General features: G+C 42.8%; 1 protein-coding gene across 12 annotated transcripts in view; it reads left to right on the top strand.

The window, feature by feature from the left end:
- Positions 1-19,049, top strand: part of LOC110501015 (ankyrin repeat and sterile alpha motif domain-containing protein 1B) — a 316,301-nt gene that overhangs the window by 217,214 nt on the left and 80,038 nt on the right. For all 12 annotated transcript variants that reach the window (XR_016490136.1, XR_016490137.1, XR_016490134.1 and 9 more), the window contains one exon: positions 407-513. Coding sequence is in view for 8 of the 12 variants with exons in the window: in XM_090213690.1 (XP_090069816.1) it covers positions 407-513 (107 nt within the window). In the remaining 4 variants the exon portion in view is untranslated. The remainder of the gene's footprint in view (positions 1-406; positions 514-19,049) is intronic.

Genomic DNA, 19,049 nt, shown 5'->3' with positions numbered 1-19,049 from the left:
ATGGATCTTACCCCCAGGACGACACCTCTTCTCTGGATCTAACCCTAGCCCTCCCCCTCTTTTCCCAATTCCTGGATCTACCTCCAACCACACTTATCCCCCTCCCCCCCTTGTGCCCCAGCACCCTAGCATGCTTCGCCCCTCCATCCTCATCCCTAAGCCATGCTCATAACCCTCAGCCAAGCCTAACCCCAACCCCCATCCTCCAACCCCCCCATCCATCCTACCATCCTCCCCTTCTCTTTCCCCTTTCCTCCACACTCTTCCTCTACCATGGCGGGCTCGTTCGACAGCCACATTGCCCGCAACATGATGTGGCAGTGCCAGCTCTCCCAGCCCGATTGCCGGTGTTACCGGGTGGATGGCTACTCCCTCCTGAAGCGTCTGCCCCTTCACCCCCTCATAGGTCCCCGGTGCCCCATGCAGTCTGTGGGCCAATGGCTGGACAGCATTGGACTGGTCCAATACGAGAACCACCTACTGGCTAACGGCTTCGACAACGTGCAGTTTATGGTGAGTGGAGAGGGGAAGGAGAGAGGGGAAGTGGGGGAGAAAGGAAGTTGTCTAGATTTTGTTACTTGTGTTTTTGTTGGGTTTGTGTCATTTTCTTGGTTTTCTGGTGGGTTTTGTGTCTTCTATAATTTATCTTTCTCAATCTCTCTTTCTCTCCTTCTCTCCTTCTCTTCTACCCTGTCTCTTTATCTCTCCTCTTCTTCTACCCTCTCTCTTTCCTTCTTCACATTATCCTTGTCTATTCTCTCATCTGCTCTTGTTTTCTCCTCTCCTTTCCAAACTCACTCTCTCTCTGCTCCCTTTCACTCTTTATTTCTGTCTCTTTCTCTCTCCTCTGTCTCTCTCTCTCTCTCTCTCTCTCTCTCTCTCTGTCTCTCTCTCTCTGTTTACTGCTCTCTTTCTCTTCCTCTCCTATCCTTCCTGTTTCTCCATCCCTGTACTTATTTCATTCAATACACCCCGAGTCCCACAAGACAGTGGCACAACACACAGATTACTTACAAAACACACACGCAATAAACGTAATCCAACACACACACAACTCTGTGAACTATCAGTGTCTTCCTCTCTTTCATCCTCCCATCACTCCTTTTTTCTGCTCTTTCATCTCTGGTAGCGTGGAGAGAGAGACTACATGTGTATCATTTAGTATGCATGACCTTCCTCAGTGACATTTCACTGTGTGTTTGTGCATTGATCTCTCTGTGACAGGTCACACATGTTTTAGCTTGGCCCGTACTTTAACATGTGCATGATTTAAAACTCATCATACGTGACAGGGAGCTTGTGGTATTGGTTCAAGACGTGTGTGTGTGTGTGTGTGTGTGTGCGTGTGTCAAATCACATTTTATTTGTCGCATGCTTCGCGAACACTTGCTTGCGTGCGTGTGTGTGTGTGCGCTCTGTTTCTGAAGATTATAAAACAGTGTGCACCAACAGAGGGAGAGAGTATACAGATCTAGAGAGAGTGAGACCAAGGTAAAGAAATAAATAAAATATTGAGAGAGGGAGATGCATTCCTATTCCCTCTTTTACAGCTTTATCACATAACCAAACATTTGAATGATGATACAAAAAAGACTGTGCAACCCTGCGTGTGTGTGTCTGTGTACATGTCTGTTACAGCCCCTGTCTAATCTTTATTTATGTATTATACAAGAGCGGATGTCCAATCGACATTCCAGCTAGCAGCCACCATGACTGTATCTCCATGCAGAATGAGTTTCATAGCACACTAAGGCTAAAGTACATTCTCTTAATAATCCAGTTGTATTGGCTAGCAGTCTGAGTGCAGTCTAACAATAGATGTATAACATGTTGAGCTGCAATTGGATTTTTAGTTTGCTCAACATTTGGGCATATTCTCAAGTTGAAATGTATGTTCACTCATCCATTCGTTGTGGACATTCAATTAAATTTGAGAATGTATTCTACCTTATTTGCATATTTCCCTGTGTTAATCTCTCTATGACAATACATTACATACAGTATATCATAAGACCTTTCTTTGAGGGCCTAGTTACAACCTAACTCCATGGTCTGAAACTCCTGGTTTACAGGCCACAACAAGCCTGCAAGTCACATATTGCTGGCTTGCAAAATTATGTGTACAGTAGTTCCTATTGGAATATCCAACAAATGGAACTTTTAATCACCCACAACCTACGTTCAGAATCAGGGCCCCAGACTGCAACAGTTTAGTCACGTTGGCTGTGCGAGTAAAAAAATATGTATTAGTCGTATTGGTGCTTGCTGCTCATTCTACATGGTCATCTTACTCCAAATATCCTATTTTTTTAGGAGGCTAAAATCATGATTTGGTCAAACAGTAATGTTCATTATCCTGATGATTCCTGTAATGACAGTTTTTGCCCTGCCCCTGTGCCTGTTTCGCTGAGGCCTGCTGCTGTGATGAGACACTAACTCCCTCCCCCCCACGCACCGGGAGTAAAAAATATTTTGCTCTATAGAACTGTTTTACAACCAATACCATTGATATGGCATTGAGATACAGATAGTGGGAAATACACAGTGGGTAGTAGGCTACAACTACAATGTATTTTTAGGACATTGCATTTACTGTTAGATTAGTACATGGCTACAGTACAAACAGTGGATATTATGTTTAGAGTTAGAGATCTAGCTATGGTTTTTTCTTTGTTTCCTCTTACTCAGGTGGTGAATTAGCCCCAAATAAATTAGCCTATGATATTAGCAAACATAAATATTTAGTCAAATAAAATCTTATTGGTCACATGCGCTGAATACAACAGGTCTAGACTTTACAGTGAAATGCTTACATACAAGCCTGTTGACAACAACGCAGAGTTAAAAAGTAAGAAAAATACAAAAATAAATATTAACAAAAAATGTATCTCTATTGAACAAAATACAAATCTGGAGCCCTATTTTAACAGTAAAATTGAACAATAGCCAAATTGTCTACCCAAAATTCATGAAAATCACTGAATAAGGTTGCACATCAAACTATCTTGACTCATGCGTTCCTGCATGGATACGGTCGATGAAACCACTTATTTATTGAATACCATCTCTGCCGTCTATTACACCTCTTAAGAAAGCATTGTGAATGACTTTGTAAGTGGTTAATAATTGTTTATATTGTGTGACGCTACTATTTTTTCGGTTGAGATATGCTTCCAAATGAAAAAGTTAGTGGTACCAGTACCACCAGGGGAAAATGTTAGTGGTACCAGTACCACCAGGGGAAAATGTTAGTGGTACCAGTACCACCAGGGGAAAATGTTAGTGGTACCAGTACCACCAGGGGAAAATGTTAGTGGTACCAGTACCACCAGGGGAAAATGTTAGTGGTACCAGTACCACCAGGGGAAAATGTTAGTGGTACCAGTACCACCAGGGGAAAATGTTAGTGGTACCAGTACCACCAAGGAAAAATGTTAGTGGTACCAGTACCACCAAGGGAAAATGTTAGTGGTACCAGTACCACCAAGGGAAAATGTTAGTGGTACCAGTACCACCAAGGGAAAATGTTAGTGGTACCAGTACCACCAGGGGAAAATGTTAGTGGTACCAGTACCACCAGGGGAAAATGTTAGTGGTACCAGTACCACCAAGGGAAAATGTTAGTGGTACCAGTACCACCAAGGGAAAATGTTAGTGGTACCAATACCACCAAGGGAAAATGTTAGTGGTACCAGTACCACCAGGGGAAAATGTTAGTGGTACCAGTACCACCAGGGGAAAATGTTAGTGGTACCAGTACCACCAAGGGAAAATGTTAGTGGTACCAGTACTACCAAGGGAAAATGTTAGTGGTACCAATACCACCAAGGGAAAATGTTAGTGTGGAGCCCTGAGAATGACCCTGAGAAGATGAATTAATGAGACACAGTGTTGCCAACTAATTTTCAGGGGAAGTTGCTAGAGGCAGGTCGATTTGTTGCTAAAAGTTGCTAAATGACGTTGTGATGTCATTCTGTGATGACGTCGTTACGTAATAACGCAAAACTGCGTCATTACGTAGAATACACAAAAACGTTAGTCAAATTGACTGGCCATCCCGGCGAAAAATATGATTTGACGTTTGTTAGTTTAGATTTGTTTTGTTTATTATCATATTTTTTTTATTTGTAAAAGTAATATAAACACAACCCATTTTATATGATCACATATTTTTATTTTTTAAACACAACACATTGAATTATTGGACAATTACACATTATTGAACAGTTACATTTTATTTATTTTCTTTTTAACTAGTAAACCTACACATTCTGAACAATTATAGTTTTAAGCAGTGTATTGGTAGTTAGTTAACATGCTACCTAAATGATCAACAATTATAGGTACAAGCTAATAACAAAGTATATATGCTATCTTATTGAACAAGCAACTTAACCCAAATAAGGATGTATGTGCTAGGCAGCTCTCTCCAGGTTGTTGTGCTGCTTGGCTGGCTAGCTGCCCAATGGTTTCCTCCAGATATTGCCACTGTTCTCGAACACACTGCAGTACACACTGCCACCATCAGCTGTGTGTCTCCGCCAGTTCCAGAAAGTCCACTCCTTGCATACGTAATGTAAATATGATGAATCATAGATTGGCAAGGAAATCCTCTTCATCTTCACTGTCAAACTGCATTGTCACGGAGCTGGAACCAGCAGTAGAGGATGGAGTGGCCTTAAAGCTGTACGCTGCTGTGGTGCCAAACTGCTGCAGAACTTCACCTGGTAGTTTATGCAGGTATAACAGGTATCACCAGCCAGCTTCAGTCCGTACCGCACCAGGAGTACGGAGTTGAGAGTGTGCAGTGACATTCTATTTCTTAACTTTGACTTGACCACACTCATTTGGCTGAACAGCCGTTCAACCTCCGCATTTGAGTGTGGCAAGGAGAGGGCAGCGAGTGCAGCTTTGCACAGTTCTTTAAAATGGATTTGACCCGGAAGAGTCCGTGTCGTTTTTGACTTCACTCCAAAACTCGACTGTATTTTCAGTTGAGTCCCACCTAAACAGATGGATGTTTCTCCATTGGGAAACAATGTTATCAATTGTTTGGGGCTGGTATCCCAGTAGCTCAGCTACTTTAGTCATTTCAGTGGTGCCTTTATTGTGCTTTAGCGTTTCCTTAACACTGAACAAGGCCATGTGTCGCAAGGCGTCTAGGTTGTCTGGGAGCCTTGCTTGCAGCTCCTTGATTAAAGCAACAATGTAGTTGATGCACTGTTTCCGAATGACCTTTTCGTCCTCTGGTACAAGACTGAGTTGGTACACCGTGCTCTCTAAAAGGTACCCAAGGTATGGTAATGGACTGAGATGTCCATCAATGGCATCCTTCAGGACATCCATTTTTGCCATAGGGTTGACAATGCACATTCTTCCTTTAAACTCTTGTGCACCCCGTTGAGCACCCCAGTCATCACGGACACATTATCAGTGCCGATACCCTGCAGATTCTCTTTTTTAAGATTACACTTCTCAAGAAACTCAACTACCGCCTTTACTATTGATCTGGCATCGCCCCCCTCAAATTCAACCAGCCCGAGAAATGTGGACACAACGGTTCTTTTTTTTAGCACTGAAATACTGAATCACCACACCGAGGTATTTCGAGACACAGACATCAGTGGACTCATCCAAAAGGAGACTGAACTTCTCATCCCCCACATCTGATGTTACCCTTTTGAGAAAATAAGGAGCCAGTACTCCCCTAATCATTTCTGTGCGGTCCATTTGGAAGTTTGTTGCTGCCACGGATTCTGAAAAGGCAGCTTTTACAAGCCTTACCTAAATGGTCGCATGCTAGCAGGGAACAATGCTCCGCAGTGGCCGTTGCCATAGTAGCTTCTGCTCTTTTGCAGTTCTCCACTTTCTTAACCAACTGTGGTAATGTAGACTGCGTTGTGGGGTTGTACGGTTTTGATCTATTTATATGCTTTGCTGTAGCACAATGTTTTTTGATGTCATACATTGTTGCAAGCATATCTGATCTGCAGTACGCACAGTATGACTGACAATCATCCCCAATTACTGGCTTCAGCCAGCCTTTACATTCAGGTACAGACTCACACTCTTTTCTGTACTTCTGGCTGTACAATTTTGATTGAGACATGTTGATTGATGTTGTAAGTTCTGTTCAAGATCAAATCATTTGTGACCAACTATCTTCACTTCCCTAGTCAGCCAACAATGATTTGCAATTAGCTGAAATTGCTGCTGGCCTGCTGCTGCCTGTGCATGAGCTGAGCGCCTGCTGCTGACGTCACTCACAATGCACTTTTGCAGCCAGGCACGTGTGTTGTGACTGAGTGTGTGACCGAGAAAATCGGTTGTGCGTCATTTAGAGGGAAAATGCATTTTAGCGTTTGAGTCACTTTTCAGAAGTTGCTAAAAAAAGTAGCGAAATTTGTTGCTAGGTGCTGTTTGAAAAAAAAGTTGCTAGTAACACAATTTCTAAATTGGCATCACTGATGAGACTACCTAAATCATCTACACTGGAACAGCCATCTCAGTAACTGTTGCAATAAATCCAACTACTAACAGATTGGATTAGTTTAGAAACAGTTGTTATTTATTTTTTTGTAAAATAAGATTAATCAACCGATCAATGTACATGCAAAAACACAGGTATTTTAACAAACACTTCCGATAATCAACCTGTAGTGGAGCATGCTGGGAAATATGATAATGATGGGCGTGGTTTTAAGCAAACATGTGTTTGTAATTTTAGTCAAAAAATCTTGAGCAATCTAAAATCTAGTGTTGAGCAAACTAGAAATCGTATTGCAGCTGGTTGCCTTGATATTTATGGGTTGAATCCACTTCAATGCTATTTTGAAGTCCACTCAACTCACATAATAATGCTGATTAAGCAATTGGTTAAATGGCTTTTTTACAGTGTGGTATATACAGCAGTATTGGTTTGGCTGTTGTAACATATGGTCAATTTATTTTATGCAGAGAGAGAGAAACTGCCTAAATGTGTCTGAATACTTTTCCACATTTTGTTATGTTACAGCCTTATTCTAAAATTGATTTAATTTGTTTTTCTCTCATCAATCTATACACAATACCCCATAATGACAAAGCAAAAACAGTTTTTTTATACATTTTTGCAAATGTATTACAGATAAAAAACTGAACTATCACATTTACATTAGTATTCAGATTCTTTACTCAGTTCTTTGTTGAAACACCTTTGAAGTCGATTACAGCCTTGAGTCATCTTGGGTATGACGCTACAAGCTTGGCACACATGTATTTGGGGAGATTCTCCCATTCTTCTCTGAAGATTTTCTCAAGCTCGGTCAGGTTGGATGGTGTAGCTGCTGAGCCAGGCACGTTGGACACAGTTCAATGTCAGACAGATGTTGCAGGAGCTTTGCGTGATGTACTCGATCAGAAAAACAGCACTTCCTTGATGGATTTTCCTCAGGTTTTCGCCTGCAATATCAGTTCTGTTATACTCACAGACAATATTTTGACAGTTTTGGAAACTTTAGAGTGTTTTCTATCCTAATCTGACAATTATATACATATTTTAGATTCTGGGCCTGAGAAATAGGCATTTTCAAATGGGTACGTGTTTTAGCCAAAAATGAAAATACTGCCCCCTACACTCAAGAAGTTAACAACATTCTCACACTGGTGTTCCTCTTATCCAGGTGGGCGAGGGCAGTGGGGCGTGCAATAAGATTTTGTCATCTGGTGTCTGTCATGATGTTGTTGATGTGAGCCATGACCAGCCTTTCAAAACATGACATGCCTACAGATGTGATTGCTAAGGGGCAATAGTCATTTAAACAGGTTTCCATGGCGTTCTTGGGCACAGGTACTATGGTGGTCTGCTTGAAACGTAGGTATTACAGACATGGTCAGGGAAAGGTTGAAAAATGTCAGTGAAGACACTTGCCAGCTGAGTATGTAGGCCATCTGGCCACTCAGCCTTGTGAATGTTAACCTGTTTAAAGGTCGAACTCACATGGAGAGCGAGATCACACTGTCCTCTGGAACAGCTGGTGCTCTCATGTATGGTTCATTGTTTCTTGCCCCAACGCTTAGCATTGAAGGCATTTAGCTCGTCTAGTAGGCTTGCGTCACCGGGCAGCTCGTGGCTTGGTTTCCCTTTGTAATCCGTGATAGTTTGCAAGCCCTGTCACATCCAATGAGCATCAGAGCCGGCGTAGTAGGTTTCGATCTTAGTCCTGTATTGATGCTTTGCCTGTTTGATGGCTCATCGGCGGCAGTAGCAAGATTAATTATAAGCGTCTGGATCAGTGTCCCGCTCCTTGAAAGCAGCAGCTCTAGTCTTTAGCTCAGTGCGGATGTTGCCCATAATCCATGTCTTCTGGTTGGGATATGTACGTATGGTCACTGTGGAGCCGACGTAGTCGAGGCACTTGTTAATGAGGCTGGTGACTGATGTGGTAAACTCCTCAAAGTTATCGGATAAATCCCTGAACATATTCCAGTCTCTGCTAGCGAAACAGTCCTGTAGCTTAGAATCTGCTTCATCGGACCACTTCTGTATTAAGCGTGTCACTCAGTTTTTGCTTGTAAGCAGGAATTGGGAGGACAGAGTTATGGTCAGATTTGCCAAAGGGCGGGCAAGTGAGAGCCTTGTATGCCTTTCTGTGTGTGGAGTACAGGTGACATGCTGGTAAAAATGATTTCAAATCAAATGTATTTGTCACATACACATGGTTAGCAGATGTTAATGCGAGCGTAGCGAAATGCTTGTGCTTCTAGTTCCGACAATGCAGTAATAACCAACGAGTAATCTAACCTAACAATTCCAAAACTACTACCTTATACACACAAGTGTAAAGGGATAAAGAATATGTACATAAAGATATATGAATGAGTGATGGTACAAAACGGCATAGGCAAGATGCAGTAGAAGGTATCGAGTACAGTATATACATATTAGATGAGTAATGTAGGGTATGTAAACATTATATTAAGTAGCATTGTTTAAAGTGGCTAGTGATATATTTTACATCAATTTCCATCAATTCCCATTATTAAAGTGGCTGAAGTTGAGTCAGTGTGTTGGCAGCAGCCACTCGATGTTAGTGGTGGCTGTTTAACAGTCTGATGGCCTTGAGATAGAAGCTGTTTTTCAGTCTCTCTGTCCCTGCTTTGATGCACCTGTACTGACCTCGCCTTCTGGATGATAGCGGGGTGAACAGGTAATGGCTCAGGTGGTTGTTGACCTTGGTGATCTTTATGGCCTTCCTGTGACATCGGGTGGTGTAGGTGTCCTGGAGGGCAGGTAGTATGCCCCCGGTGATGCGTTGTGCAGACCTCTCTACCCTCTGGAGAGCCTTACGGTTGTGGGCGGAGCAGTTGCCGTACCAGGCAGTGATACAGCCCGACAGGATGCTCTCGATTGTGCATCTGTCGAAGTTTGTGAGTGCTTTTGGTGACGAGCCAAATTTCTTCAGCCTCCTGAGGTTGAAGAGGCGCTGCTGCGCCTTCTTCACGACGCTGTCTGTGTGGGTGGACCAATTCAGTTTGTCTGTGATGTGTACGCTGAGTAACTTAAATCTTACTACCCTCTCCACTACTGTCCCATCGATGTGGATAGGGGGGTGCTCCCTCTGCTGTTTCCTTTCAGTGTCCCTGCGTTCAAATAACCGGCCACAAGTTGTGACACCCCTGGAAAGCATTTTCTTGTTTGCTTATGGCCCTATACAGCTCGTTGAGTGCAGTCTTTGTGCCAGCATCAGTTTGTAGTGGTAAATAGACAACTACGAAAAATAGAGATGAGAACATAGTATGGTCTACAGTTTGAGGTATTCTCACTCAGGCAAGCAAAAACTTGAGACTTCCTTAACATTTAGAGATTGTGCACCAGCTCCTGTTGAGAGACTCACCCCTCCCCCTAGCCTTACCTAAGCCGTCCTGGCTAGATGATGCATGTTCGTCGACGTAATCTTATCAGGAGGCAGCCTGGCCTGCGTCTTTTTAGCGGGGTCCTAGGGATTAGGGCCTAGTCCGGAGTAAGCAGAATGTTTAGAGCTGCCGACTTGTAGAAATCTTCATCCAAATCGAGGTTAGTGATCGCCGTTCTGATGCCCAGAAGCCATTTTCGGTCATAGGAAATGAAGGGGGAGACATTATGTACAGAAGAAGTTTAGATCAACATAAAATAGTCGGGAGCCCGTAAAAGGCCGCTTTCCACTGCAGTGTGTATAAATACAAAGTGTCACTTGATGTCAATTCAAATGAAGGGAAATAACAATGTGAGCAAAATATTTAATCATATCACTCCAGTAAATGGATCGTAAAGGCTTGATGACCATAGATTTGAGCATGTGAAGCCTCCATTTCAGAAAATCCTCCTTTATCTCAAATGTCTCATTGGTGTTACCGTCATTGTTGTTACTATTCCTACTGGTGGCACAATGTTATCATAATAGTATAAATTGTTTAAAGTCATTAAGCTACCGTGTTAGTTGATTTCGAATGGGAAGATGTACCCAAACACATACAAATAAAAAAATAGAGAAAAATAAGTTCCTGTTTTCCAAAACTCCTTGCCCAAATGCCACCGTATTTTAAGAATGACCCACCATACCATCACCCACACATACCACCCTATCCTTGTCATTCCCTTCCCATTAGTATTATACTAGTCCAGTCTGGGGAATTCTCTCATCCTCGCCTTGCCTGGCCCTTTTTTCTTTATTTTATAAATCTGTGATCTCTTCTCCTGCTCTGAAATGCCTTTAGATATAATTAATATTGAATAAAGCCGTGCCGAAGCTTCTGCCCGGTCTCTTTCAAGTACCGGGGGTTACTTCAAACTTCACTATTGTTAGTTTCTATTTCTCTGACGCTGGAACATTCCGCCACACTAACTCGCTCGGAAGTATTTTCATGTTCTGTTTCTCTTTGAGGTTTCAGCCCGCCGAGTGGCGAGGGAAACGGTTTGAGCTTCTTCCTTCAACTAGGAAACCTCGATGTGGGACACATCGTTTCATATTCATGAGATGTTGGACGACGGGGAGATAAATCATTGATTTGGTTTCCATTAGCCTGAGAAAGAAAACGCTGGAAATTGATGGTGGCCATTTAAAAATAACAACATTTTTTAGCACCACTCTATTCAGGAGATGAAATTGACAGCAAACTGAAATGGGAACAACAGCAAAATGAAATGGGAACAACAGGAAACTGAAATTGGAACAACAGCAAACTGAAATGGGAACAACAGCAAACTGAAATGGGAACAACAGCAAACTGAAATGGGAACAACAGCAAACTGAAATGGGAACAACAGCAAACTGAAATGGGAACAACAGCTATGCTATGGAGAGGCTGCTTTTTCCATTACAGTTGCATGTCAACTTCATGTGCTGGAATTGACTAGAATAATGAATTTGACCCTAACTCTGCTCACTACCACTGCAGTAAAGCCTACTGGGATCAACAGGCAAACAGAGACATGTACACACACACACACATACGTTACACTCATGCGCATAACAATAGACACACACACACACACACACACTCCCTGCTTTACTCAAGCTTTGGGGATTGTTGTTACCTTGAGAACTCAGGTTTTCTCTGTCCACAATAGAGGGCCTATGAGGGGGCGTGGTCTGTCACCTTAACTAGCCAGTAAAGGATAGCTGTTGGTCTGATTGATGTACGGATAGGGCGAGGTGCCTGTCGTCATGGAGATGGGTGAAGATGACTTCTGTATTTACATTAAGGGGTCATTATGAAGGGGCTTAAATGGAGACAGATCTCACTCCCGGTACAGACCCACCACTAGATAATGGAGGTGTGTGTGGGTGTGAATGTGTAGGTGGGTACGTGTGTGGGTGTGGGTGTGGGTGTGGGTGCGTATGCAATAGTTAGTATGTAGTAAATAAATTAGCCCATTCTCCTTGTGGAGTCCTCTGTATTAAGCCTTTTGCCCCATGCTATCTCTAACCCCCAACTCTGTTTATCAGAGGATAGAGAGTGCATGCAGAACTCTGCAAAAATATCCTCCTTATACAACGTAAAACACCAATAATGCATGCAGAGCAGAATTAGGCCGATGCAAGCTAATGATCAAAATCCAGTAAAGAGCCATTCAATTCTACAACCACCTAAAAGGAAGCGATTCCCAAACTTTCCATTTCAAAGCCATCACCTATAGAGAGATTAACCTAGAGAGCCCCAGGACAGCAACACAATTAGACCCAACCAAACCAATGAGAAAACAAAACGAGAATTACAAAAACAGAGTAAATTAGAATACTATTTGGCCCTAAACAGAGCGTAACAGTGGCAGAATACCTGACAACTGACTGAAACAAAATGAAGGAAAGCTTTGACTATGTAGAGACTCCGTGAGCATAGCCTTGCTATTGAGAAAGGCCACCATAGGCAGGCCTGGCTCTCAAGAGAAGACAAACGATGTGGAAACTAAGCTGCACTTCCTAACCTGCCAAATGTATGACCATATTAGAGACACATACAGTGCATTCGTAAAGTATTCAGAGCCCTAGACTTTTTCCACATTTGTTTTGTTACAGCCTTATTCTAAAATGGATTCAATAAATAAAAAATCCTCATCAATCTACACACAATACCCCATAATGATAGTGAAAACAGGTTTTTAGAATTATTTTGCAAATGTATTAAACATTTAAAACAAAAACAAACTCCCCTTTTCAGGACCCTGTCTTTCTAAGATAATTCGTAAAAATCCAAATAACTTTACAGATCTTCATTGTAAAGGGTTTAAACACTGTTTCCCATGCTTGTTCAATGAAATATAAACAATTAATGAACATGCACCTGTGGAACGGTTGTTAAGACACTAACAGCTTACAGATGGTAGGCAATTAAGGTCACAGTTATGAAAACTTAGGACACTAACGAGGCCTTTCAACTGACTCTGAAAAACACCAAAAGAAAGATGCCCACGGTCCCTGCTCATCTGCATGAGCGTGCCTTAGGCCTCCTTTATAGGCATGTAGAAAGGAGGCATGAGGACTGCAGATGTGGCCAGGGCAATACATTGCAATGTCTGTACTGTGAGACGCCTAAGACAGTGCTACAGGGAGACAGGACGGACAGCTGATCGTCCTCGCAGTGGCAGACCACGTGTAACCACATCTGCACAGGATCGGTACATCCGAACATCACACCTGCGGGACAGGTACAGGATGGCAACAGCAACTGCCCGAGTTACACCAGGAACGCACAATCCATCCATCAGTGCTCAGACTTTCCGCAATAGGCTGAGAGAGGCTAGACTGAGAGCTTGTAGGCCTGTTGTAAGGCAGACAACCGGCAACAACGTCGCCTATGGGCACAAACCCACCGTTATTGGACCAGACAGGACTGGCAAAAGTGCTCTTCACTGACGAGTCACGGTTTTGTCTCACCAGGGTTGATGGTCGGGTTTGCGTTTATCGTCATAGGAATGAGCGTTACACTGAGGCCTGTACTCTGGAGCGGGATTGATTTGAAGGGGGAGGGTCCGTCATGGTCTGGGGTGGTGTGTCACAGCATCATCGGACTGAGCTTGTTGTCATTGCAGGGAATCTCAACGCTGTGCGTTACAGGGAAGACATCCTCCTCCCTCATGTGGTACCCTTCCTGCAGGCTCATCCTGACATGACCCTCCAGCATGACAATGCCACCAGCCATACTGTTTGTTCTGTGCGTGATTTCCTGCAAGACAGGAATGTCAGCTTTCTGCCATGGCCAGCGAAGTGCCCGGATCTCAATCCCATTGAGCAGGTCTGGAACCTGTTGGATCAGAGGGTGAGGACTAGGGCCATTCCCCCCAGAAATGTCTGGGAACTTGCAGGTGCCTTGGTGGAAGAGTGGGGTAATATCTCACAGCAAGAACTGTCAAATCTGGTGCAGTCCATGAGTAGGACATGCACTGCAGTAATTAATGCAGCTGGTGGCCACATCCGATACTGACTGTTATTTTTGATTTTGACCCCCCCCCTTTGTTCAGGGACACATTATTCAATTTTTGTTAGTCACGTCTGTGGAACTTGTTCAGTTTATGTCTCAGTTGTTGAATCTTGTTATGTTCATACAAATATTTACACATTTGAAGTTTGCTGAAAATAAACGCAGTTGACAGTGAGAGGACGTTTCTTTTTTTGCTGAGTTTACCTTATTTACATATTCAGTATTCAGTATTCAGACCCTTTCCTATGAGACCCGAAATTGAGCTTAGGTACATCCTGTTTCCATTGATCATTCTTGTGATGTTTCTACAACTTGATTGGAGTCCACCTGTGGTAAATTCAATTGATTGGACATGATTTGGAAAGGCACACACCTGTCTATATAAGGTCCCAAAGTTGACAGTGCATGTCAGAGCAAAAACCAAGCCATGAGGTCGAAGGAATTGTCCATTGAGCTCCGAGACAGGATTGTGTCAAGGCACAGGTCTGGGGAAGGGTACCAAAACATTTCTGCAGCATTGAAGTTCCTCAAGAACACAGTGGCCTCCATTATTCTTAAATGGAAGAAGTTTGGAACCACCAAGACTCTTCCTAGAGCTGGCTGCCCGGCCAAACTGAGCAATCGGTAGAGAAGGACCTTGGTCAGGAAGGTGACCAAGAACCCAATGGTCACTCTGACAGAGGTCCAGAGTTCCTCTGTGGAGATGCCCAACCTTCCAGAAGGACAACCATCTCTGCAGGACTCCACCAATCAGGCCTTAATGGTAGAGTGACCAGATGGAAGCCACTCCTCAGTAAAAGGCACGTGACAGCCCGCTTGGAGTTTACCAAAGGCACTTCAAGGACTCTCAGACCATGAGAAACAAGATTCTCTGGTCTGATGAAACCATGATTGAACTCTTTGGCCAGAATGCCAAGCGTCATGTTTGGAGGAAACCTGGCACCATCCTTACGGTGAAGCATGGTGGTGGCAGCATCATGCTATGGGGATGTTTTTCAGCAGCAGGGACTGAGAGACACAGGAGTGGCTTTGAGGACAAGTCTCAGAATGTCCTTGAGTGGCCCAGCCAGAGCCTGGACTTGAACCCTATCAAACATCTCTGGAGAGACTTGAAAATAGCTGTGCAGCGACACTCCCCATCCAACCTGATAGAGCTTGAGAGGATCTGCAGAGAAGAATGGGAGAAAATCCCCAAATACAGGTGTGCCAAGCTTCTAGTGTCATACCCAAGAAGACTCAAGGCTGTAATCGTGCTTCAAGAAAGTACTGAGTAAAGGGTCTGAATCCTTATGTAAATGTGATATTTCCATTTTTACTTTTTCATAAATTTCCAAAAATATCTAAACCTGTTTCACTTTGTCATTATGGATGATTGTGTGTAGATTGATGATGGGGGAAAAAACTATTCAATCCATTTTACAACACGGCTGTAACGTAACAAAATGTGGATTAATTGAAGGGGTCTGAATACTTTCTGAATGCACTCTATTTCCCTCAAATTACACAGACCCACAAGGAATTTGAAAACAAATAACATTTTGATAAACTCCCATATATATTTGGTGAAATAGCAGTGTGACATCACAGCAGCAAGATTTATGACCTGTTGCCACAAGAAAAGGGCAACCAGTGAAGAACAAACACCATTGTAAATATAACCAATATTTGTTTATTTATTTTCCCTTTTGTACTTTAACTATTTGCACATCGTTACAACACTGTACATAGACATAATGTGACATTTGAAATGTCTCTATTCCTCTGAAACTTTTGTGAGTGTAATGTTTACTGTCCATTTTTATTATTTATTTATCTTTTGTTTATTATCTATTTAACTTGCTTTGGCAATGTTAACATATGTTTCCCATGGAGAGCGGGAGAGCGAGCGTGCTAAAGTGAGTCAAACGGAGAACGAGAGACCGATGGAGACTGACTGAGTGATTTGTACTAGCTAGTCATTGAGCTCCTGTTGGTCTTGATAATGGATTTCAGTACCATTACAGAATATAAATGTCTTCCCTCTATCACATGTGGCATGTAATGGGCTGCATGCATTTTAATTTCTGCTTTTTAAGGGAAGCTTGACCCGAAGCATTGTGTGAAAGCACTACTATGGTCTTGATAATAGACCTATCAACAGCTCAATTGAATTGACACAGTGAAGTGGACAAGATTTTTGCTGTTAATGAAAAGCACTTAGGTAAAGTGTGTCATAATTTTTTATATTCAATTAACACACAGAGATATTGCAATATTTCATGGTATGTGGAACAAGTACATCAAAATAATCTGGGACAATGAGCAGCAGTGTGTGGTGTTAAACAGGTATCACAGCATTGCATTGTGCAGTTTAGCGAGGTTATAGAAATGGAATGTTATAGAAAATGTATATAGAACAAACATCTTTAAAGACTTCCTCTTCCAGAAGTGATGTTTATTCTATACATGGCATTACTATACCCTTAGCCTATAACCGCTTCCTTTCCTCTTCTCCTTTCCTTGTCTCATTTCCTAGTTAGGACCAGATAGGTTTTCAACATATTGCTGTAATTTGTCTAGCCCTTTGCAATCAATGGTCGTGAAGGGAAGGATATGAGAAAAGAAAGCCATTTATAACCATTGAGATGAAGCCAATGATGGTGTAGGTCATGGTAGAAGTTGAACCTATCCCGATCCTAACCTTTACTGTCATGAAGTGAAAATAATATCATCCCTGGTTAGGGGTTGTTACGGGAAACCTCTACCTACCCTGCTAATGTCATCATTAGCTCAGGGGTCAAAGTTGAATATGTCAGGTAACCCCAGAGCAGAGATGAAGTGATTACATAGGGTGTGTGTACACAGGCAGCCCAATTCAGACTTTCTTACACTAATTGGTCTTTTGAACAATCGGATGAGCTCTGAAATGGACTTTGATTGGTCAAAAGACCAATTAGTGACTAAAATATCAGAATTTGGCTGCCTGTCTACAGCCATAGTGTGTGTGTGTGTGTGTGAGAGAGAGAGAGAGATAGAGAGGGAGGGAGGGAGGGAAAGAGCGAGAGAGAGATTATATGAATAGAAAAGAAGGGCAGACGGAACAAGACAAACACCCTCAGCCTCTCTATCTCCCCCTGTCAGAGACCAGCGGCGAGCAATTAGTCATGTCTTTGAAGCCCCAGCCATCCGTCTCTGCCCCGGCTCTGGGTGCCATTACTCTGGTCTGACGGTGTAGGGCGGTGACCGTAACAGATGCTGGGTGTTCTGGGCTCTCTTAATCAGCCTGAGTGGTCTATCGAACAAGGGCACTGGAGGAGACTGTGTGTGTCTGAAATGGCCCTCTATTCCCATGTAGTGCAACACTTTAGTAGCTAGTAAATTCAATACAACTGTATTTATGCCCTAAGATATTGCAACTTACGTTCCTCTAATATAATACAATAGCATCACGTTACTCTAATGTACCGCCCCATACAGTACATAAATACAACATAAGCCCATGGCTCTTGGTCTGTATAGAGCAGCAGGTTAGAGGTTCACGTTGAGGATGACATGAAAAAGATTGCTGTGAAATCTGCCGTTCCATTCCTCCTTCATCCCTGTATTCAGTGCTCCAGATCGATAGCTATCTATGTTATTGTCTAGCCAGGCCAAGAGAGAGGGAGATTAAGAGAGGGGATGAATGAGATGTGGAGGAGTGACAAGTTCAGTCCCCCTACCAGGTGTGATCTGTGTCTGGGCTTTAGTACAGCCTGAGGCTGGGGCTCCACAGAGAGAGAGAGAGACAACCCCCAGCCCCTCACCTCTCTGGTGCCTTCTCTCTCTCAAACTCTCTCTTTCTCCCTCTCTCCTCTGTCCTTTATTCACTCTTTTGTCTGTCTGTCTGTCTGTATGTCTGTCTGTCTGTCGCTCTGTCGCTCTGTCTGTCTCTCTCTCGCTCTGTCTCTCTCTCGCTCTGTCTCTCTCTCATGCTCTTTCTGTCAATTTCAATGTAAGGGCCTTTATTGGCAGGGAAACATTTGTTTACATTGCCAAAGCAAGTGAAATAGATTGTAAACAAAAGTGAAATAAACAATACAAAATAGACAGTAAACATTACACTTACAAAAGTTCCCAAAAAATAAAGACATTTGTCAGTGTTGTAATGATGTGCAAATAATTAAAGTACAAAACGGAAAATAAATCAACATAAATATGCGTTGTATTTACAATGGTGCTTGTTCTTCACTGGTTTCCCTTTTCTTATGGCAACAGTTCACACGTTGCTGCTGTGATTGCACACTGGTATTTCACCCAATAAATATGGGAGTTTATCAAAATTGGAATTGTTTTCGAATTCTTTGTGTGTCTGTAATCTGAGGGAAATATGTGTCTTTAATATGGTCATACATTTGGCAACAGATTAGGAAGTATAGCTCAGTTTCCACCTCATTTTGTGGGCAGTGTGCACATAGCCTATCTTCTCTTGAGAGCCATGTCTGCCTATGGCGGCCTTTCTCAATAGCAAGGCTATCCTCACTGAGTCTGTACATCGTCAAAGATTTCCTTAATTTTGAGGTCCGTCACAGTGGTCAGGTATTCTGCCACTGTGTACTCTCTGTTTAGGGCCAAATAGCATTCGAGTTTATGTTGAATGTTACGTTTCTTTTGGTGGCATAGAAGGCCCTTCTTGTCTTGTCTCAAATAGGTCACAGCTTTGTGGAAGTTACCTGTGGTACTGATGTTTAGGCTGAGGTATGTATAGTTTTTTGTGTGCTCTAGGGCAACGGTGTCTAGATGGAATTTGTATTCGTAGTCCTGGTATCTGGACCTATTTTGAAACACCGTTATTTTTGTCTTACTGAGATTTACTGTCAAGGCCCAGGTCTGCCAGAATCTGTGCAGAAGATCTAGGTGCTGCTGTAGGCCCTCCTTGTTTGAGGACAGAAGCATCAGATCATCAGTAGACATTTGACTTCAGATTCTAGTAGGGTGAGGCCAGGTGCTGCAGACTGTTCTAGTGCCCTTGCCAATTTGTTGATATATCTGTTGAAGAGGTGGGGCTTAAGCTGCATCCCTTTTTGAAGAGAGCGCCGGAGGGGATGTCTGCTGTTTTATGGGCTCTTAACCATCCGTGTTGTTTTGTTTGTTTT

The sequence above is a fragment of the Oncorhynchus mykiss genome, chromosome 21 (genome assembly GCF_057628025.1).
Source record: "Oncorhynchus mykiss isolate SJ-2025 chromosome 21, ASM5762802v1, whole genome shotgun sequence".
In the NCBI taxonomy this organism is placed as follows: domain Eukaryota; kingdom Metazoa; phylum Chordata; class Actinopteri; order Salmoniformes; family Salmonidae; genus Oncorhynchus; species Oncorhynchus mykiss.
Note: the sequence above shows the minus strand (reverse complement) of the source record. Positions and strands in the feature narration are given on the sequence as shown.